This window comes from Ptiloglossa arizonensis, chromosome 6 (genome assembly GCF_051014685.1).
Source record: "Ptiloglossa arizonensis isolate GNS036 chromosome 6, iyPtiAriz1_principal, whole genome shotgun sequence".
Classification (NCBI taxonomy): Eukaryota; Metazoa; Arthropoda; class Insecta; order Hymenoptera; family Colletidae; genus Ptiloglossa; species Ptiloglossa arizonensis.
This window is the reverse complement of record NC_135053.1, coordinates 1,667,003-1,691,004: the sequence shown is the minus strand read 5'-3', so window position 1 is coordinate 1,691,004 and position 24,002 is coordinate 1,667,003. Positions and strand designations below refer to the sequence as shown.

Sequence of the window (24,002 nt, the reverse complement as noted above, 5' to 3'; positions counted from 1 at the left end):
ATGTTTTCACTTTTACGCCGATTTCTATACAGTTTGGAGAAATGCTCGCCGCGCGTTAGCGCTGGAAAATGTTTCTCGACGATTATTATTTATTGATAAAATCTCGAAATTTCCTATCAATAATAAGATTTCAAAATTCTAGATATCATTATTTGTTAATAACATCTCCAGATTTCCTATCACTATTTGTTAATAACATTTCCAAATTTTGTGTAGCATTGTTCATTAATGCGTTGACCGCCATGCCATTTATATATTTAAGGATATCTTCGATATTTGTACAAATTGTAGCGCGAAAAGTAGAAACATTCGATGGCTCGTTGCTTGGTATACTTATCATTTTATAGCATCGATACCTATGGTAAGGTTATTTAAAACGTTTACAAGTATTAGGATTTGTTTCTTGAAAGCGCTCTAGAGAAACGTGAGTTCGGAGCGCTGGTCACTGGTGATCACCATGGAATTCAACATGTCAAAGTCCAAAAATTGCATATTTCTTTTAGCCGAAATACACCGCTCGAGACAATTAGAGGGTTTCTATCTAGAGAATGAAACGGGTAAAAATAAATAGCGTATATTTCGCATTATATTGACCCAAAATACTGTATATACTTACAAGGCGATTCATAAATGCGTGTTAGTTTAGGCAATGAACGTAGACAACGACAAAGAATATTAATCGACCATTTCAGATTTTGAAAAAATCATTCATGGTCAAGAGATGAAAAGCACTTCGAGTTGCGACTAATATACATACATATTTGATAAATTTTATCTACTCAGCAATGTGATCTTACTCTTCGTTGTAGCACATTGTTTTTTAGCAATCTACAAAACTGAAAAAATGTATTCATCGGTTTCTTTCGTTGTTTAGATAAATCGTGTTTTCTAAGAAACGTTCGTGTAACTTTTTCGTTGATTGTATTATTGCTCATTGAAAATCAATTCTTTTCAAATTCAACGTTTCCGAAAGATCGAAACCTGGGAAAATGTTTAACATTGTTCGAACTGTAAGAAGAAAATATAATGCAGCACCGTTCAAAAGTGTGCACGAGTAAAAAATCTAGTTTATCGAGGAACGTGTTTCAATCCATCTTCAAGAGGATATTTTCCAAACGATCGTGATGATGAACCTCCGATTAGTCGTGTAGGAAAAAGGTAGATCGTTGGAAGGTTTTCCTAACGTACTCGTATATTAACAGGAAACTATCGATGATGACGATATATGGATTATCATAGTTAAGTGGTGAGAAAACAGTTCGATACTTGAAACTAAATCGCGTGACAAACACGTTTGTAATGAAACTGCTGCGTTATTAATGAGATTATCTCTGATCAAACGGGTTTCTGCCTTCGATATTAGCATATGAACCAATTTTAGTAACTCTCGGTAAAGGTGTCTACCGATAGAAAACCTTTTTTAGTTTTTATGAATTGTATTTTCACGGATACGAAGATGACCTTGAATTTTTCAAACAACACTGCATATTTTCTTAAGAACACCTTATTATTCGTCCTTTTATCGACCACAAGACGGCGCTAAAAAATAAATATGCAGAATAGTTTAAAAAACTCAAGGTTACCTTCGTATCTTCGAAAATGTAAGACATAGTAAACTAAAAATACATTGTAAGACATAATAAACTAAAAATACACTGTACCTTGAGTACAATGTACTTCGCGTGAAACGTTTCTCGATCGAATCGATGACGAGATATTTGAATAGCAGTTCAACTGCTTTTACAAAGAAATTTACTTTAGATTCCATCGTAAATTTTCAAAAAAATGTTACGATCTCTTCTATTTTATACATAGAATCAATTTCAAAAGTTCCTCTTTTTCTTCGAGCATCGATTTTTCCGAGACACGTACGAATTAAAAAAGATTCGAGAAACGTACTAGGGTCGAAGGTTCAACGACAGTGAAACTCACCTAGCAGTAACTGTCCGCAGGAGGTGAACATTAGCAAATTGGAGTCATCGGTGGATTCCGAGCTCCTCAGTTTCTGTCGTTCGTCCGGGTGTTGTTGCATGTGCGGTTGGTGTTGCTGGTGCCGTTGTTGTTTCTCAGAGATCAGGATCTCCTTCGAGTGTTTCGATTCCAGGCAGCTCTCCGGTTTCGAGTCCGAGGCGCTCGAATCCTTGGAGTCCTTCGAGTTGTTCGAATCCTGACTCCTGACTGTCGAGTCCGGTGCAATGGTCGCGTTCTCCATGTTTCGTCTGTCTCGAGAAACGTTTTAACGCATTACCATTTCTTCTCTCTCGCGCACGTTTACTTTCGTCGAACGTCCCGAAACGTTTTATCATTTACTTTTCACGTTCATGAATCTCGTGCTCGTTACTCCCTTCTGTTTTTCACTCCGTGGTCTCCGCCCCCGTGATCAATCTTCAAGAATCTCCCCGAAGAGACGTTTTCGAGAGTCAGGGAACAGTTTGTCGATATTTATTCGAGTTTGGTCTCGTTGGTTGTTGGGTATCGATGTTCTCGGGCCTGGATCGCGTGGTATCCGCGGTTTTCCCGTAAATGTCGCGTTTGCTAGAACTTAAGGGTGATTTGTACGCGAAGTGGCATTTTCGTGAAGATTGGACGTTTTTCAGCTGGTTTGCGGAGACTCTTCGTGACTGTATTCTAAGCAAGCTTCGGTAAAGGTCAATAGACGACGCGACTGTAGTCGCTGATCCGGTTGACACAGTACGTTGAATCCCAGCGATCTGCGAATCAAGTAACCAAGAATTGCGTTAATTAATAAATCGCTCGATCCGTGTTCGATTTCTCGTCGAAGAGGATATTTGCTCGTTACGATTGGAGAGAAAGATTTTTATCGTACAATTGATAACAGAAATTTATTTTAACACTCGATCTTTCATTTTTAACTCCTTTGGACAATTTTGTAACATTCTTCGATATTCGACTTCATTTTTACACATTTTTAAAATAACTATTTAAAAGTAAATTGTGAAATTAATATGATACAGAAATAAATTATTGATATTGCTATTATAAAGACGAACATTCTTAAGGTGTTACGTATATTTGAACGGTTATACGAGTGGTTAGATTTTGAAATTGTTTTGCAGGAAACTAACTATTATCGACACAAAGTGTTTTCGGCCGATATTGTTTATATTGAAAATTATCGAATGTACACGAATAACGACTCGTTATGGTATTTCGAGTAAAACAAAAAACTTGAAATTGATTTTTAAAATATAATACCACAGTCAGCTAGCAATGATCAAAGAAGTTTAAATTTCCTATTTAAACGGATCTGGTCATTTGTCGTATTTAAATTTTTTATTTTTAACCTAAATGGATTCTGAAGTTTTTCAAACTTTTTAACATCCGGAGAGTTTATAATAACATACATTTATCGCCGTATTGGTAATTGCAACAAATGAATTAACTTACATTTAAATTAATTATTTCAGTTTTACGAGAGACATTTACGTGTCTCGTTCATCGAGATTTGGAAGAATTTTTAATATTTCATGACTCGCCGAGATTTTGAAGAATTCTTAATTTTTTCGAGAATCGTCGAAACTTCAAAGAAAACCTTAATTTTTCAAGACTCGTCCTCACTTCAAAGAATTCTTAATCCGTCGAGACACATAAAGATTTTGACAAATTTTTAGAGACACGTTGAAATTTTCAGGATCGTGTAACTTCGAGTACAAACCGATTTGAATTTTCGTCGTATCTTCGAACGAACTCGACGCGTCTCGATTCCCATCGCTACTTGAAACGCATCGTAAATTGACCCTATTACGTCTGCTAGCCGAGGAAAATACGACGCAGTGTTCAATGTCTGTAAATCAAGTACAGTTAAGACGGCCAGTCCGGAAAAATTCTGTGGTACACGATGTGCAGCGACCTTGAAGTAACACGAACTCGTCCTTGTTCCATGGACAATCCACGGATATTTTGAACGATCGAACTGGACTTCCATTCAATTCTGCACTGAACGAACGAGACACGTGTTTGGTTAATTCTAAGTTGCATCGAATAACGATTTCTACGAATTTATAGGAATATCGATAAATATGGTTTTCAAAGTTTCCTTTTTTTGTCCGTCGTGCTATCTGGCAATAGAAAAAGAAAATATAAAATGGAAAAAAAAATATTTTCGAAAAGTAGTCAAATTGCAAATTTTACATAAAGCGCAATAGACAATTCAAAGAACGGTAGATCTGTGGTTTCTAAGCACGATTTGTCGCTAAATTGTTGCGCGATTGTATCGATGGAGGCAAATAAGAAATTTGTGTAAAAAGATAAGAGGAATCGGTATAAAAAAATTGAAGATAAGTCCGTACAATCGTTTAAAGAAATTTTACACTTTTCAAAAAGTTAATACGTATGTATATTTATAGAATTAATGAATATTCGTATTAGTTATGAGCTTGATATTTCGAAACCCAGTCTATCTCATTGGTACTGATTATATTTTCTGTAAGCTGTATTAAACAGTACTACAACTTTAGCAATAATGCAAAATATGCATTATTTAATCGAGTCAAATTTTTGTAAATAGAGTATTCTATTTACAAATATCGAAACAATTATGACGTTCATTATTCGACATTTATTTTTATTCGCATTACTTAAATGGAATTAATTTTGTTAACTAATTTTGGTTCGGTTCCCGATTTGACTGTAAATTTTATTAAAATTTTAATCTTATATGTATTTCAACGAATTAACGATGTATCAGTCAAGCAAAGTTCATTTGGTATTTATTATTGGTTTTATCAGCAGCGATGTCCTTCCTCGAAGCAACTAAGCTACAATTATCATAAAACCAAGAACAATAATTTACAAACAGAGGCACGAAATTATCGTATTTTGTGACTACGTAAATAGAAAGAACACTTTGATGTTAAATTTAACACTCATTAGGACATTTCATTTTTCAGCTGGATATTGTGATCTATTTTTATTATCCGACACTTTTATGAAAAATTCAGAGGAAAAAATGATCTTAATTCACAAATATAAGCAAACATACCGTTAAATTTTCTGTACATTCCAATGAATGGCAGATTTAAAATCGGTGTTTTAAAAAGATAATTTTTGCTTAAATTTATATCAATAATGTGTTTTCGATTTAATTTTTGCAATTATTTTTTCTTAGATTCATTAATACTTTTGAAAACAATCATAAATTCAAGATAGAGAATGTTAAAAGAATACTCGATAAAGTAACACTAGTTCGATGATATCGATTAATAATATAAATATTCTAACTTTATATAAATGCATATATACTTTCATACGTTTAGCATGTGTTTCGTATACGTCATAAATATATAAAATTTGCGGTAACGATATCTTATACTTACTATGAATCTTTTTTTCCATCGTATATGTACACGTCGGGTAATAATGACGATGTTTGTCCGATTTGTAAGAATGTAGAGAATATCGTAAACTTTAACGCGTCACTCTATGCTGAATATTTCACGGTAGACGAAACTGGCTGGCGTGTACGGTAAATTTCTGACCGGAAAAGAATCTTCGTGCAAGTTGGAGAAGTAATCGTGACGAAATGCGAAGAAAGATGACTCGTGGTGTAATGTAAAATAAATAATACGATTGTAACTATAAATGAATATAAATCGGTCAGGAGTGCGGTGATTAGCAATTATTAATTTAATTTATAAAACGCTGCTCCGCGTATCAAGTAGATTGTACAGTAGTAGCAAACAGGTTGGTAGTAAAGAGAAGTACCTACAGTGTGTAGAGATTAAATTTATCACGACGTCTCTTAATGTAACAACTGTAAATTCTTCGACTTGTTAAAAAAGAATTAATGAAAATGATAAAGAATGCAGAAAATCCTAATTTAAACTTACATAATAGAAACAGGAATTAAAAATACGCATAAAACTAATACCTAACTTAAATTTAAGTAGACATATCTGAAATCGGTATAATAAGAGAAGGTATTATTATTTATATTTCTATTATGTAAATTTAATTTGGTATTTTTCTACTTTCGTAATCTTCATTAATTATCTTAGCGTCTTTAACTGTATATTTTCGTTTCCTTATATTGAGAATTTTTTCTGAAAAGGATAGAAAATCTATGGCCAAAACATTTAGAGATTTTATAATACATTTAGTCTTTAGATATTGTATTGCTCTTTACGGCCAATTTGTTTTCTACTTCGATTCAATCTATTGTTTTCTACCTACTCAAACAATAGGCACAAAGGGTGGTGAATAAAAATTTCGCGCGCAAAAGTACGGTTTACAGTTATGCTATTAACGTTTGCGTTCTTTCTATTTCATAGTAAGTATAGCCGCAATTCATGATAGATTTAACGATGATTTTTATTTTTTTTTACGGTACATTCCAGCAATGTTAGCGCAATTGTACATTAAAAATGTTCAAGAAAATTCTAAGAAACGAATTAAAATTTTCATAAAACTAATTATTCACCGAAATGTTGATCGATGATCATTACGTCGATACAGTTGAAAACAAAAATATGAAGTTTCGTATTTATTATTCCAAATTCTTTCTGGTTTATTAATGTTAGTTATAAATTCATTTGGCAATACGTTGCATAATCTCGAATGTCTTTTACGTTGCAAAAAATAGTCCATCGTAAAAAAGTTATTTTAGAGCGAAATTCCTCGCGTTCAAATTTCGTTACTAATATATGACAGAAAGTTATTCGAAAACAAAATAAATATTTCCAACGCAAAGTTTTTCCTCTCTTTTATTATAAAATTACGTAAAAAATGACGATATAAATTCGGATACTTTGCTCGAACGAACAAAATTTGTTCGAATAAACATACAAAATATTTCGCAGAATAATGACTCGATTTAATTCTACTATTAAACTTTTTGAAAGTTAGTTTCTTTTTATAGCGACGAATGTACGTTTTTAAACAATTTTTCAGTTACGATATGATACAGTTAAGTACAATTAAATTAGTAACCAAGCGATCAAAATCGTTCGACCATCGAAATAAAATTCATTCCGGAATATATTGTGATATAATTCTTTCGTGAAATTACAGGAAAAGTCGTTCTAACATGAAAACAACTGTTCCTTGATATAATACCTCGCACGGTTTCTTCCTTGCAATAATTTCTGACATAATTCAGTGTCCAAATTACAGGACAAATTGCTCCAGTACCGAGCCAGAAGTGTCGCGAACGACTAAATTGCAAACAATTTCTCACGCAATATCATTACGGAACAAAAGAGAATCATCCGTCTACGGATACAAATCTTGCTCGCAATCAGAATAATTCGCGTAAACCTTTCACCAAATTACCAGGCGAATCGTTAAAATATCAAAACTGTATCGTGAAATAATTTCTCACACGAATTCGTCGTTTGTACAGGGACCAATTAAAATAATAAAATATCGATTGCTCCTTTGTGCATCGATTGAAGTTTCATTCCAAGTAATTTTGTTCAACTTTCCAGAGCGCGTTAATTATGAAAATTTAATCGATTCGAACTTATTTTTGGAGCTTCTTCAAGAATTTCGTCAAGATTAAAAATAAATGACGGTTCACGAAGTTACGATTCGCAAGTAAAAAATGATACGAAACATAAAAATTTTTAACTTGAAGAAAAATTTACAATGAAACAATTTTTGAGTTTCGACGATCGAGTATAGTTAATCGCCAAATATTATTAACACGTGTTCACGTCCAAATAATTGAAACGAAAAGTAATAATACGTCTTCGATTTACTCGATCGATTCGTTCTCGAGTTTCTCGCGAAAGTAAAATTGTATAAATATAAGGTATTTCGGGGAGAAAGAAAGATCAGTTCCGGGTTAAAAATAACGAGGTACCACCAATAAAAGAAACGTAGACAGGATCGAGCAATTTTTGCTTAATCGTGGCCGACGTAATGTCTGATCCTATACCATTAACGATTCCTATTAGAATTTTTTTTCAGAATCCATTTGACGTAGAATCTTCGTTACAAATATTAATGAATATCAATTCAAGTGTAACAGATCCGTTTGTGCTCCTTTACGAAAAGAAGAATCAATGTAGAAAAAAAGCTTTATGTAATATCCGAATACGCACACATGTAAATATATGTACAAGGATATGTAAGCGAGGATATAACCGTATAACTCGAGGAGTCATTGTACGTTGTCATTGGTTTGTTTCTTAACATAGGTACTGTGTTTGTCAATATCGGAGTAATATGTAATACCCAGTGTACAAGATTCTTCTTTAAAATAGGTTATCCAGGTTTTTCACCAAATTACAAGACCGATTTCGTCGCTCCTAGCAATCTCTTGTACGATCTATTACACGATTACCATCACTTGGACCGACGAGAATCGTTCGAATACCGAGCCAGGTCAGCTCTTTCACCAAATTACAAAACCGATCTTGTCGCTTCTAACGATCTCTTATAGGATCTCTTACACGATTTTCATCGTTCGAATCGACAAGAATCGTTCGAGTATTAAAACAAAACAGACCTTTTGTCAAAAATTAGAAAACCGATTTCGTATCACCTATCGATTTTTTATACGATCTCTTACACGATTGCCATTGTTCCAACCAACGAGAATCGTCCAAGAATAAAAGCAAAACAAATCCTTCGCCAAAAATTACAAAACCGATTTCGTCACTTGAAACGATTTTCTGTACGACCTCTTACATCCGAAACGATTTCCATCGTCCCAATCGACGAGATTCGTTCAAGTATAAAAGCAAAACAAGTCTTTCGTCAAAAATTACAAAACCGATTTCGTCTCTTTTAACGATTTTTTTATACCTCTTACATCTGAAATGATTTTCATCGTTCCAACCGACGAGAATCGTTCAAGAATGAAAACAAAACACGCCTTTCGCTTAATTTTCAGCGAAAACCGATCTCATCTGTTTTAACGATTTTTTGTACAATGAATTATACGATTTTGTTCTCCCCGAGAATCGTCGAGTATTTCGAGAAATACATCCCGTAACGTACAGTCTCGGAAAATTGTTTCGATATCGCGTTATTTCGTGATCGTGTAGATAATGGACGGTTGAAACCTGCCAAATTCACGAGGATGCAGAAAGATCGGGAGTAAGCACGTACCAGGTCGACATTGCTCGTCACCCCTCGTCTCTTCGTTCATCGCATGACCTGCGTAGGGATCGGTTCACTTCACTGATCGAATGTCACGCACTGGGTTACGCTCTCGGTTACACCGGGTGTCGATCGCGATCGAATACGCCCGCGTAGTTAGGCGAGAAATCTCGTTGGGTGGCTACCGATTATCCTCGTACAACCGGCCGCCTGTACACGCGATCGGTGACTGGAGTGTTCCAGAGCGGACACAGGTTGCGACTACTCTCCTCACGCCTTTCTCCGTCTCTCTTCCTTCCTTTGCATCGCGAGAGGTGAATCGCCTCTACCTCCTTTCCTCTCTCTATTTCATTGCCGAACGGCTATTCTTTCCTCGCCTCGAAACACCCCGAAAATTGCTCAAGAGCGATCAGCAACTACTCGGCGCCGGGTAAATTGCGGTTAACGCGACCACTGTGTCGCGCAGCGTGGGAATTAACCCTAGAAAACCGTGTTTCGTTTTTTGACCGCGTTAACATCGCTTATTATTCGTACTCTTATCGTTATTTCTAGCCCCGTCTATCGTTTAGAGAGACTAGAGAATTTCAAACACTTTTAAGATCGTCTGAGAATATCTTGTCTATTTTTGAACGATAGAAAAAATATTTTCAGCTTTTTTGTGACGAGTAGCTTGTCTGTCGTTTGTCGAAACATCGTACCTTGTTTTTTGAGCGCGTTAACATCGCTTATTATTCGCACTCTTATCGTTACTTCTAGCCCTGTCTATCGTTTAGAGAGACTAGAGAATTTCAAACACTTTTAAGATCGTCTGAGAATATCTTGTCTATTTTTGAACGATAGAAAAAATATTTTCAGCTTTTTTGTGACGAGTAGCTTGTCTGTCGTTTGTCGAAACATCGTACCTTGTTTTTTGAGCGCGTTAACATCGCTTATTATTCGCACTCTTATCGTTACTTCTAGCCCTGTCTATCGTTTAGAGAGACTAGAGAATTTCAAACACTTTTAAGATCGTCTGAGAATATCTTGTCTATTTTTGAACGATAGAAAAAATATTTTCACCTTTTTTGTGACGAGTAGCTTGTCTGTCGTTTGTCGAAACATCGTACCTTGTTTTTTGAATACGTTAATGTCGCTCATTATTCGAGCTCTTATCGTTATTTCTACCCTCGACTATCTTTTACAGAGACTGGGGCATTTCGAACACTTTCAAACGATAGAAAAAATACTTCGGACCAATTTTGCTCGATTTCGAAGAGGAATTTACTCGAAGCGATTGAAGACATTTTTGTGGAAAGTAGCATAAGTGACAAAACTAACAAATTTTGCCAACGACGATACCGTAGTATATAATTTGAATGGAATTTCATTTTTGTAATAGTTTATAAAAGCAGTTTGTGCAAAATGATGGCACTATCCGCAATTATTTTATCCCTAGTTGTATATTTAAATAAATATAAATCAAAATTTACAAATGATTATAAGTCGGATAATTTTTTTTCTTTTTTGAAAATATACTTTTCGATATTTTTTCAAATACACCATACAAGGTAAGTAAAAAAACTATCGTTTCGTTTGGAAAAACAAAGTTGATCTGCGCTTCTCCTCTATACCTTCATTTACAAAAAAATTATCGATGTCGAATTACAGTCCTCTTCGAACAAACCGAGGTTGATCCGATACATTTTTTTATCGTTAAAAGTAGTCAAATTATGTATAAATGGTCTTTCTTAAATGCTTCGTGTTGTCTATATTCGAAAATTTATGGGACTATGATAGTATTTCTACGTATCAAAATAAAACGAAAATCGAACATAAACGAAAATAAACGACTTTGCGTTCGAGTTATTAAGTGCCGAAAATGCATATAAAAAGTGTTCGGAGCGAGTGACTACTCTCGGCGAGTGCACGTTAGAGGTCTCACGGTAACACCGTTACCATCTAGAAGAACTCATTTACCTCGTAGTCGACGTAATAACTTACGACATGGTGCGATTTGCTATAGAAGCTGCTATTTAAGCCTTTTATAAAATTTTGGAAAGAATTACGATGGTGTTGCATGATCTCGTAAGTTATTACGTTGATTACGAGGTAAGTGAGTCCATCTAAGAGCCAACTTTCGTCCGCGCTCCAACAGTAGTGCAACTCACCTCTGACATCTCTCACGCGTTTTTTCGACAATTAATAACTCGATTGCAAAGTCTTAAATACAATTTTTCTATTCTTGATTTTCGTCTTATTTTGTCACGTAGAATCGGTTCTTAAAATTTTCAACTCCCCTTGTTAAATATCCTGCACGTATTTAAGAGAATAAAGAAAAATGGTGTTACAGGTACATATAGTGTCCTGAGTACGTGTCCTGAAGTAACTGAGTCAGGTATCGTTCGAAAGGTCTTGGTTACGTCTTTTGGGGGTTTCAGGTTCTTTCACTTCCGGTTCGACGGTTCCGAATTATTCTCTGTTAGAGCTTTGTCAACGTGAATATATACAGAGTGAGTCAATAGAAACTGTTATATGAAATATTTCGTTACATATCGATTCATCTACATTTCTAGAGATTCGAAGATAACTTTGAGTCTTTAATTGGTATTCCATCTTTTCTTAAGTCAACTCAAGGTCACCTTATTAATGGTCGTTAAATTCTTATTTTTATCGACCACAATGCAGTACTAATAAAAAGTGCAGTCTTAAAAGATACAAGACAAAATTTCAAAAAGGCATTCTCTCAGTGGGTCTCCTTGAATACAATGTATTTTATGCGAAACGTTTTTTTATCGAATTGTTAAATAATGATATTTTTCAGATAGCAAATCCTATTCACTTGTTCTACATACGAATAGGAAATTATATATTCTTTTAAAGAAGTTTATCATAGTATACTTAAATAACAAAAATTTCTGTTCAAGAACAAACGAAATATTAAATGAAAAAGGTGTAGTTTAACTGGAAAAACGAAATTAGTCGAACGGACGAACGTTTTATTTTGCTAAGATAATGCGCGACCGCACACCGCACGAGCAGCACTCTAGAAAATTAAAGAGTTTAACTGGACTGTTATGCTTCGTCCTTCTTACTCGTCAGACATTGCACCGAGTGATTATCATTTGTTTCGCGGTCTACAAGACTATTTAACGGGGAAAAACTCTTTAAACGGAAAAGAAGGCGAAAGAACAGTTGCTGAATATTTTGTATTAAGACCAGAATTCTTGTTTCGCGATGGTATTCGAAATATTTCTATAAACTACCGTAATATTACAGATAACGAAGAAAAACGCATAATTGATTAATCAAAAATAAATTAATTCTCTTCTTTGGATAAAAAATATTAAACAATACGTATAGTTTCATAGACTGAAAATAATTATTATCAAAAACTCATTATTCCCAAAATATTGTTCTTTATCCATTCGTTCTACACGTTTATTATAATAACAATAATATAATAAGTAACGAACCAAATTCTTTAGAATTAAAACCTTTTAGACCATACGTTTCTGGCTTTTTGTATAGTATGAATATATAAAGTAGCAAGCATAGAGTACGAAATATAAGTTTTAAGAAATTATAATTGAACGAAGTAATGTAGAAACTCGAAATTAAAATTGCAAGAGTGGAGCAAATTTTGGAAAGTTTCGATAAAGATTAATTGTAAAAATTGTTGAGATTCGAGCAGGAATATAGTTTGAAAAATGTTATTTGCAAGTAAAACAAAAGTACTACTTTCTCTCTTAAAATATGCAAAAGATCACTAGCTCTATACAGATTCAAAGTTAAATCGAATGTCCGATCAAGATTGTTAGTCCGATTGTTCGTTTTCTCTTGTTGCGAAATTCTCGTTTGTCTCTTTTACTTCCTTCTTCGTTTCTATTTTTTTCTTTTATTCAGGAACTTGTACCGACGATACCAAATTAACCCGAGGTTGCTCGAGATTAAACCACAATTTCTTAATTGTAATTATGTACTCAGGAAACATTGAAGTTCCCTCCCGTATAAACGATCGTTCGCTGTATATTTTTCTGTAATCGACCAAGATCAAAATCAACCACAGTAAATTTTACTGTCACCAATTTACGTGATTACGCTTCGCGTTCTTTCTTCGAGCTTGTTCGCATTTCACTTTTCATTTTACGCGAACTTTCGATCTATTAGCATAAGCCTCCTCGTATTAATTACGATTTCGATGTGCGCATTTTGTACATACGTAGGTACTTTCTCCGGTATTACGACCTCGTTAATAATAATAATTAATTGTAATCGAAACACAAAAGACCCGTAAATATTTATACCCCTAATATCGGTAAATGTTTGCGATTATTTCAGAGGGAGGAGAGATAGAAAAATTTTAGCACGTAACCGTGTCTTTCGATAAATGTAATAATTCTAAAACGATTACAGTAATTACCGTACTTATCTCGTTAAAAATAACAACTTCGAATTAAACCCAGAGTGGTTCGATTAAATATTGTAACGGAAATTACAATTTTATTCGAAGGAATGTTAAATCGTTTAACGAGTCACGGACAACACAGAACCACGAGTTGTTCCGTATCCTTGAATGCATTCAAACGTTGATTTTCTGCAACATAGCGTACGTGTTGTACGCGCGGCAAATAATCAACGTCGAATGTTTTTCCTTGCACCCTACGGTGCAAATTAATTAGAGGAGAGACATTTTTTTTTTTATCGCGACGCAAAAGGTCGTCGTGGTTTCTAATACTTTCTAGTCGACAGGTGCGAAGTGAAACGTCACGGCAAATTGATTTTCCAACAGCACCGATGATCGATGATTCGCGGGACAATGCACCGGCTTGTACCAGCGCTTTATAACGAAACGATCATTATCCCGTGCAATTGACATTTATTAAAAATGTTGCAACTACGAGTATCGCGTGGCACGTACGGTCGAGTGTACGTAGTTTTCGCGAGACCGATGCGCATTCGCGAATCGAATGCTTTTTCGTCATACATGACATGTACAAACCGTTAGTACAGTGAAACCTCCGTTATCCAAATGTACCAACACAGAAACGGTCTATTATCCGGACAGAACACATATCCTGGAATACGTGACTCGTAGAATATCCTTTCTTCTATTGAAACGGACTTCTATTCTTCTGTAACGGTCAGAACTAATTTAGATCGGGGTACTTTAAAAATACGTAGCGTTACCTGTAGAAAAATATGTGAGATAATTCACAAGTTGAAATTTCAAAGGTGCTATACCTGGCAGGTATATTTATACGGTACGTGATATCAGACAGGTTGCGATTAAAAGTACTTTATTTGAGATCGATTGAAGCGATAAAAAAGCGATTAAAGATCGCAATTAAAAGTACCTTCGTAAAGAATTTTTGAAAAGAGATTCTTTTATTTATTTTTTAAATTTTTCTTATTGAAAAATACCACTCGTGTTACTCGATTTGAAATAAAAAGTAATCGACGATGAAAAAAGTGAATTTTGTACGTTTAAAATTTCTATTATCCAAATGTGTCTCTATATTATGTAATCGATAGTATAATCAGTAGTAATTATAAATCGATAATATCGACAGTAGGTGACAAAGTATCATTTTATATCCTACCTTTTTAGTCGTGTGGTTATCGAGCGGAATCGGTACTTGTTGGTAATTAATAGATATTGTAAAGAGAAAGATCAGATTCGTGTTATCCCTCGGTACTCCTCTGCAAATTCTCTTCCTTCCTTTTCCTTTTTTTGTTGCTTAATCGTATTCGATTCTAATCGTTATTTTCTTTCTATTATATAATCAGTATTATAACCTAGCGAACAAAAATTACATTTAGAGTAAAAAGTTTTCCCTATTAAATTGAATTTCTCTTGATACCAAAATATAAAGAATGTAAAATAAAATACCCAACGATACAAACGAACAGTAGAAAGATTACTTTTTTTCTATCTAATTCAAAATCGATTAAAGTTACTCTTCCTTGCATGCATATTACTGTTTGTTAAAGTAAAATCAATTTTTCCAACAATTATATTTAAAAGTTTCTCGCTCTAGGTTATCGGAGTTTCTTTTGTTTCGAAGTATGCGTTATTCGCGATATTTAACAATTACTTATAAATTGTAAGCCAACCTTCTGCTCTTCCAACTGAAGTTCTTCTTCCGTGGAACAGTACAGGTGCGTACACGTGGGTTTTCGTGTGCATAGTGCAGGTATGCGTGTCTTTCCTATTTGCCTGGGTAAACTCTCCACGGACTACAGTTTGCTCTCTACGGACGATGATGCGCCATTTGTTGCGTCACAAGACTCAGGTAGACTTCGAAGACGCACAATTTTACTACGAGTACTCGTACAAGGCCCATTGGCCTGGATTTCGATGCAGTAAGTGTCGTACTCTTGGGTGCTGACAAGAATGAACTGTAAAGGTACCACGAGTTCCAACCAAATTGAGTGATTTTTGTTCGGTCGCGAATCCTCGAAGGCCTTTGACTCAATACAGTCCACGATTCCTTCCATAGGTCAACTTCTCAATTTTGAACAGTACCACTAGGTAAACAGATCGCTTCCTGATTGCACCTGTGAACCATATTCGTTGTGCTTCACCATAACGAAACGTATTGTTTCGTTGGTCACCGTGTATGTTCGTTACGTATAAATAAATGTATTTTTCTTTCAATAGTTGTTTCGTCATTTTGACAATACAAGCAAATTTGTATTGTAATTTCTAGTTTCTCCTCCTTACAGATTTGTATTACAATTTCATTTAAAGAAAGATTTTGGAACATTACATTTTCAGAACACGTTGGTTATTTCCAATAGTATTCAATTATTTCAAATACAGAATTATCACCTTCGAAATTATCAGTGCGAAAAATTACGTAAAGTATTAAAATCTACAAAGCACGATGTAATTTACTCGATATTTGTATCGTTTTCCTTAGTTTAAATATTTTTCTTCCGCGATTGCCGCTATTCGTTTATCGATACATTTTTCTTGCATCGCGAAGTATCACTCGTTCTTTGTTTCTGTTGAAAAAAACTGATAAATGATTCGTTATTACTATACTATACTTCGTTATACGTATTTCGAATTTATTTCCGTGAAACGCGAGAACGCGACCGTGCTGCGAAAAGGAAGTAATCGTGAAGTTGGATAACGTGTCGTTTGAAATAGTGTTTCGAGTGACGTCGTCGTACGGAGACGAATAGAGCGCGTCCATTGGTATTTCGTATAGATTTAATATCGAGAGCGGCGATAATTTTATAAGAATCTCGTTTACGATTCGCCATGGTCCGTCGATCGTTTTAGCTCCGTTGGTAGTTTCTAACCCGAGGAAACGTCTCTACGAACCATTCGAACCGTCTACGCGCGATAAAAAAGTATTTTCGTTGGCCGTCGTTGGTTGCGTTACGTATTGCAAGGCGCATCTTACGGTATTCTCGGCGTTAGCCTCGCTCATGCGTTCGCTTATGCATCGCCGTGATCCCTATGCACACGAATGCACACGGGAACGTTGATTCCGCGTGGAACGCGTGGTTTAGAGTTCGTCGTACTCTGGTATCGCGTTCAACTCGCTGAAACCCTTAAAGTGGCCTCGAGGGCGCGAAGATTGCGAAGATTGCCCGCGAACGTAATGGACCAATCAAAAATCAATTTCACCAAAGTGATGCACGGAAAGGGACAGTGGATGAAGATTTACGATACGGTTATTTACTGAATTTCCATTTTTCGTGGCGCCGAACGGCGGAAAAACGACGCCTCGTTGGAACAAACGTTCCCGGAAGTATTATTTGAACCTATACTTATTCATGGGCCACGGATATCAATTTCTGGTTACCAATATCCCTGTCTTACATGGACTGGATTACGATCTTGATAAAGAAATATATTTTGCCGTTGGTTCGATATGCTCGACAAATTCAAGTTCTTTCGTTTGCGGCTATTGGATCGTAACGCGTAACTAAAACTAGCCACGAAGAATGATATTAGCCAGCGAACTCGTGTGAAATACAATCATCGTGATCGTTAATATTTAGATACAACGAACGAATGTTTCTTTTTTTAATTTATTCCTTTTATGTCGCGTCAATTTTTTAAATTAGCGATCACTCTTACAGAGTGTGTATTTTACTCAGAGCTTTTACTTCGTAGTTAATATTAGCCTATTAAAATTTCTTATTAATAATTTATATCTCTTTTGGTTATTTTAAGTAGATCTAGAAAGGATATAATATTTCTTATACATTTTTCGTCGTTCAAACATTTTCGATCGTAGAAGGAAATTTTTCTTTTGGCTCTGGAAGCGAAACAGTCTTGAAATATATGTTTAATAGAGAGTTTAGTACCTAATAACAATAACGGAACAGCCATTCTGTAACATTTGTTTGAATTAATAATTAGTTAAAATTAACATGCCTACGTTGGTATAACATTGTAGAAGGGCATTAATCAATATTGACCAATTGTCGCTTGAAACGAAATTATCATTTATTTTTTATAATTGAAAACACATAGTTTTCCGTTTTGTATTCGATAAATATTGAGAAACAATCGTAATTAATTTCCAAATTCAGAAGGAAGCCCAGAATTTATCGCTAGACTTTATCGTCGTAATTTGTCTTTCAAATTGTTTTACAATAACTGACTTTACGAAAATCATTCGTTTGTATAATTTATTTTATTCCAATGAATCTTATTTAAAATGCTTGAAAAATTATGTTACAAAAATCACCATTGATGTATTACGTTATTTTTAATCGCACGTAAGTGTCACATACGGTAAATCGAGGGCACAAAACAAGATATAAGTTTCATTCGTTGTTTAGGTTTTATTTTCCAAGGTATGACGAAGAAACGTAACGTGGTGTAACGAGCCACGTTACGACTCGATCCGATATTTATCAATAAAACGATTTCTTTTTCATCATTGATAGAACATAGTTCCAAATATTCTGCAACCAACTGTCGGTTATTGTTTTTATGCGAAACGATCATACGCGATAAAATCAGGAAGTAGCTAAATGTATTTTTATAGAGTTTCGACATTTTTTCAATTTCTTCTAACTTGTATCGATGTTATGCAACATTCAGTGATTATTGAATGTGCGTCTAAAAGAAGTTTTGCTACCACAAAGAATGAATTTTATACTCAATCATGTGTTTGCAGTTGATAAATTACTCTCTCATTATTAGAATATTATTTATCTTTCAAAGTGGAAAAAGTGTGTATATTATACTAGTTGCTTCTTGAACTGCTACAATGAGCTATAAATTGTTTTTAAATTTTCTTGTATTTATGTTTAATAAAATTATATTTCTTGTATTTATATTATATTTTTCATTTTCATGAATTTCATAGAAAAGTAGCATTCTGAGCAGAACTAGGTAATATTAGATAGATTCAAATACAATGATGAAAAAATAAAGGTCAAATGTTTCTAAGATGATCAATTTTCGATCAAAATGCTGTAACATTATATTTTTCTATAGAGAATAAAGAGATGCATTTATCGATGCATTGAAGATATATAGTTTCATTTAAAGAAACGGAGGTAACACTGATATTTTCAAAACGCCTACACTTCCGGAGTAGATACATATACTATACTAGGTCTTGTATCATCCAACACCGTTTAATTTTTCCGAATGAAATTTTCTTCTATCTTTTACTGTTTAAAGTTTATGATTGGATCCAGTTACACGAAACGTTCTGTATATTTGCTATTTGCTGGTATATAATACAACGAATTAATATTTCTTTTTGTTTCGAACGTTAAATTTATCTCTCGAAGACAAGTTTTATACTGGTAATGCTTGTGTCTTTTGTTTATTGGTATATATCAATTTATTACTCGACGTCTTGACATATCAATTATTGAGAATTGCCAAAAGAAATTGATTTAAAACAACGCGATGATGGGTTTTGATAAAATCGACCATAAGCTTCTGAATATCCGACTTTCTAGAGCAACGACGATCTATTGACATAATCGCTGGTAAACGACGATCGTGATGGCAACGAGATCGATAATCTTCGTGCGACCGACGATGATATACGATTATCCGAGTAATTGCGTATTGAACGACTCGTTTGATTAATTACAACGTGCTTCGTGAAGGAAAATTTTTCTTTTGCTTCTTGTTGCTTTCAATATTCACACGCTCTTGAAATCTCTTCCGCATAATATTTAACTAACGCCCAACTATTTGACGATAATACGTAACTAATAAGTATATAAAAAAGTTTTATCATTATAATTGCCATTTTATACCGAGTAGTTTCTTCAGATATTAATTATTATTTAGAAAAAAGTGTTATAATGATTACCTTTCGAGGGATAAATCGTGCGTAAGAATACGCGTAGGAAGAATTATTAAAGTGTTATAACATCATTTGTAGCGAAGTGAAATTTTTTGTGTATATTTTTGAAATTACACGTGCGTCATCGAATGAAAATTATCAAACGGTAATTGAACTACGAACGGCTGTATTTGAAATTATTAATGATAAAAATTATACTTTCCTCGTTCGTGTCAAATATTTAAATAATTCGAGACAAATCTACATCGTTTTTGGATTAAAATAAAATTGAACACTCTAAATCTAACATCGAGCATAACAGTAACTGAAATTACTGTTACAAAAAGGATAAGAGATTCGTTAAACTGTAAACGTGTCACGTGTGAAAGATGTGGAAAATTTTTGTTCCCTTTTGTTCAATATTGTACTCGATCATCGACATCCCATTTCGTACGATAAATTACGGACTACTTAGCATAGTATTAAACAGTAATGGTTGTTTTAGCGAAAGCAACAATTAACTGTTTTTTAAAAGAAAAACGCTATTAGATGATACATCTATTCAAATAGATGGTATAAAAGAGCATGCTTCCACGATCTCTAAAAAGCATAAGTGCGTATCGATTGTAATTAAGAAATCATCGAGAAATCAACATCCGGGTGCATGAACACGGAAGCGCTTGGAATATTAATTACGGTCGACGCGACGCAAGATACGTCTTTTTAGAATATTTCAATTTATCCTACGCTATCTCCAACGATATTCTTAATGCGTTACTTTCTTTAATATTTGATTTATAGGAATAACAATAACGTCTAGATTGTCCTTTATACCGCAAAAAAATACTTCGAAACACTCCGTTACTTTCGCGAATAATATTTCAAATTTAACTGAAAATCGTTTCGGAAATTTCACTAGATAAAATGAAACGATTTTCGATACGAACAAAGAAACAATCTGGATTGAAATTTTGAACCGCGGCAACACAGTTCGTGAATTAGCGCGCGGTGCAACGCGCGCGAACCGATTACATTTATATTTTACCGAAGGAAAGTATAAATTATTAATCAAGGTGATCGAGTTATGTTATACAAGGGTACACATTCGTGCAATTCTTTAGTCCAGATTAGCTTTCCGATAACGGCGATAAATCGATTCGAAGTGGTATTAAGCTGGTCTATAGGATCGCGCAACTCGCGCGTATTCTTTTAACTCCGCGCCTATAAAAGAAAGTCGGGATCGTTTCGAAGCGGTTGTAAATTATTCGAAAGCAACGTAGGTATACACTGATAAGGGAACCGATCGCATTAATGAACAGTGTAACGTTGGCAATTACGATTGCGGTATCGTCGGAGGTTCGCTGAAAAGAAAGCATTCGACGGGTTACGAAGTAGGGGCCGAGATGTTAAAAACGTCTGGCCAACGAAACCGACGTGCACCGGTAGCTCTGGAAAATCTTCGTCAAACGGTACGTCAGCGATTGCAATGCGAGACGAAGTCTTTGTGCACGGCCTTCCAGAGGTTTCTCTGGCCTTTCTAAAACGGCCTCAAGAGAAATGCGCCACCAAAGAGAAGCGAGCAGCACCCGGAATCCTCGTTTCGGTCCAACGTCCTGTGATTTCCACCACGGGCAACAGATTTTTTTCGTTGGTATTGATGGGCAGCTGTTTAGGATTCGTTTACGACGCGTTCCAAAATTATGTACAATAACTATATACTAGATCGTGCGGTAAGTTTTGTCGTTTTTTCCATTGTGAGAAATTACCATGACACTTCAACGTTCGAACAACCGTGAATATACGAACGAGTCGACGGATCTGCACGAAACTTCACACATGTTCATCGAACAGTAATACTAGCTTTAGAAAAATAAAACAACGAACCCAATAGTTTCATTTCTTATCGAACGATAAAACTTATCGAACAAACTATTATATATCGGTTAATTCGCGGTCGAATTAACGCGATTGTAATAGAAGGGTATGCACTGGAAAGTATGAATAATTAGGGAGAACGTTTTCAAATTTTGTTCTTTTCAGAAACAGGAATGATTGTAGAAAAATGTAAATAAAATTGAAAGAAATTACTCATCAAATATTTTCTTAGGTGTAATTGTCAGTGAAATGTAATTGTCAATTATTTTTGGCGCATTGCGAATGAATTCTGAGTTACACGGCGATTGGGAAGATCGGTTGATTTTTTCATTTAAGAAATTTGAGAAAGTCGCGTAAAAGTTACCTTTCGTTTTTGGAAAGTGTTTTTCTCGTTTCTGATCTATCGAGAAACGTATCTTTCCGATTGGATACAGCAAATTAATTAAATATAGCGACGCGTTGGATAGATAATATTCGTTTTGATGGTAAAAGAAATTAAGGAAAAAATATAGACCAAGCCATTGGAATAACTCATTTACTTGTACACATAGAAAATACTGTTTCAAGCAGAAGTTGTTCGATTTCGAGAAGTTTAGAAGTCGTACCGTACCATTTTGTTCAATTTGTACACGAAATCATCAAAAACATTAGAAAACCATTAAATTTTTTTCCAAATAGAAGATACGTTTAAAAATTTATCTTTCAGCAGAGTTCTTAAAATAAATATTTTAATATCAAATATTTAGCATCGAAGCTGACTCACACCTCGAATGACCGGTTTATAACGTAAATAAAGAAATTAATAAAAATTACAGAAATAGTGATCTCGCACAGAAATTGATACCGATTCTTTTGATAATTATGTCTGCAAAAAAAAAAATAGAAGATACATTACCTACACACCTTCTGCTACCCTTTCTTGCGAAGAATCATCTTCTTCGACTTATTATTTATATGTTAGTCTCGAGCATCCTGTCTTGCATCAAGTATCTCGTTTTACCATGGGAAGATCGAAAGATGTTATACCAGGGAAAGTTCCTCATCGTGACTGTAATCGATTTTTCGATAATTGTGTCTGCAAGCAAAAGGATACGTTACAAACTTTCTGTTGCCCTTTATTGCGAAGAATCATCTTCTTCTACCTACTATTCAGATGTCAGTTTCAGGTCACCTATGTTACATTAAGCATCTTGTTCCACCACGAGAGGATCCGAAGCTGCGACACCAGCGAAAGTTCCTCGCCATGGTTGTGGTCGATTTTTTGTCGACCGGAGGTCGAAGAAAGTTGCGATCGTTAATATCGCCGGAGGGGTCGATCTTCCGAATCCGTTGGCTCGGTAGCTCGTGAATCTTCGAAAACTCGCTTTCAACCCAGCACGTTTCATTTCGACAGTCACTTTTTTCTTACAGCGATTGAACATAACACCGAATTACATCCGCGAAAGATTCTTTAACACTTGCAGTTGAGAGTGCAAGAAATGTCTCTGCGGACTTTATCGTTACTTTTACGTCTACCTTCCATTGAAACGAAGAATAACGATTTTTATCTTCGCGATAAATTACTGTTTTCGAAGTACAATCTTTCGTTGAACGAGAGAAACGCACTATAAACACGACGAGAACATTTTTCACGCATCAAATTGCACAAGTTCGTTAACAGTCTCGTAATTGTTTGCGGAAGATTTTAATTGCACATGATTGCATACTGCAACATACATATTTTTCGTTTATGTGGACGTTATTAGGTACTAATGGTGTGTTTAATTTTAATTTATTTCTTAGCCAACATCTACGTGTTATTACAAGTAAAGTAATTCTTTTGAATTATTCGCAACTTTTGGAAAATACTACACATTTAAGTATGATTTATAACCTATTTTAACATCTTTGACTTTAAGCGAGGAATCACGTTCTTTGGCAATATATAGTACAACCTTCATTATTCGATCTAATAGAGAGACACAATTGTTCATTGGAGGGAATTTTCAGGTAACGGATGATAAAAACGAATAAATATTGTAAGCGAATAATCTTCTCAAATGTATAGAAATCTTGTGTATTTTTGACTACTAAAATCCACAAGTTTTTGAAACATTTAATTAAATAATGTGCATTCGTTTCGAACCATTGAAGCTTTCTTAGAATATCAATGTCTTCTTGGAAAATTCCTAACGAAGATATGTTTAGCGTCAATAACGGTAACTTTTTCGATATCGTACAACTTTTATCGTCCAATATCATTATATAGCTTCGAAGACGTTATTATTCGTACTAAAATCTCGTTATAATTAATTTTTATTTTTACGAAGGAATATTTCCATAAGAAACGAGATACTCTACGACATACTTCGCATAATAAAACAATGGTTGAATATTTGAATAACGGAGAATCTACTGTAGTGTTTTCTCCCATCGTACGAGGAATATTCTGTTCGGACAATAAACATTCGAATAGTAGAGCAATCTACTATTAATAGTTGAATATTCCGATCTTTTACGAAGTTATCTTTTTCTGTTTATTATTTGGATGTCGATCTTAGACGATCTTTGTTACACTAAACATCTCGTTCTACCATGAGAGAATCAAATAATGTTTTACTTAGATAAGTTTGGAACGGAGATTGTGTACTTAGTGAAGATTCCATCGTACCACGAATTCTGGGGCATCTAAAACATCACGAGGACGAAGCGTTTTAAATACTCTTTAAAACTGTTTTGGTTTCACCAGTCGCGCTCTACCGTGAAAAAATCGCAAGACGTTACACCGGTAAATGTTTGGAACGGGGATTTGTATAATTA

At 34.6% G+C, this 24,002-nt stretch overlaps 1 protein-coding gene across 3 annotated transcripts in view; it reads right to left on the bottom strand.

Annotated features, from left to right (window-relative positions):
• LOC143148010 (uncharacterized) overlaps positions 1–15,264 on the bottom strand; it is a 30,094-nt gene extending 14,830 nt beyond the window's left edge. Inside the window, exons 1-3 of one of the 3 annotated variants that reach the window (XM_076313846.1) lie at positions 15,160–15,264; positions 14,646–14,841; positions 1,933–2,711 (exon numbers count right to left, since the gene is read on the bottom strand). In XM_076313846.1, the coding sequence (XP_076169961.1) occupies positions 1,933–2,212 (280 nt within the window). In that variant the 5' untranslated portion in view covers positions 2,213–2,711; positions 14,646–14,841; positions 15,160–15,264. Of the gene's footprint in view, positions 1–1,932; positions 2,712–9,075; positions 9,282–14,645; positions 14,842–15,159 lie in introns of those variants that run through there. The other 2 variants (XM_076313847.1, XM_076313845.1) reach the window with 2 other exon arrangements.
• Positions 15,265–24,002: the final 8,738 nt, after the last annotated feature.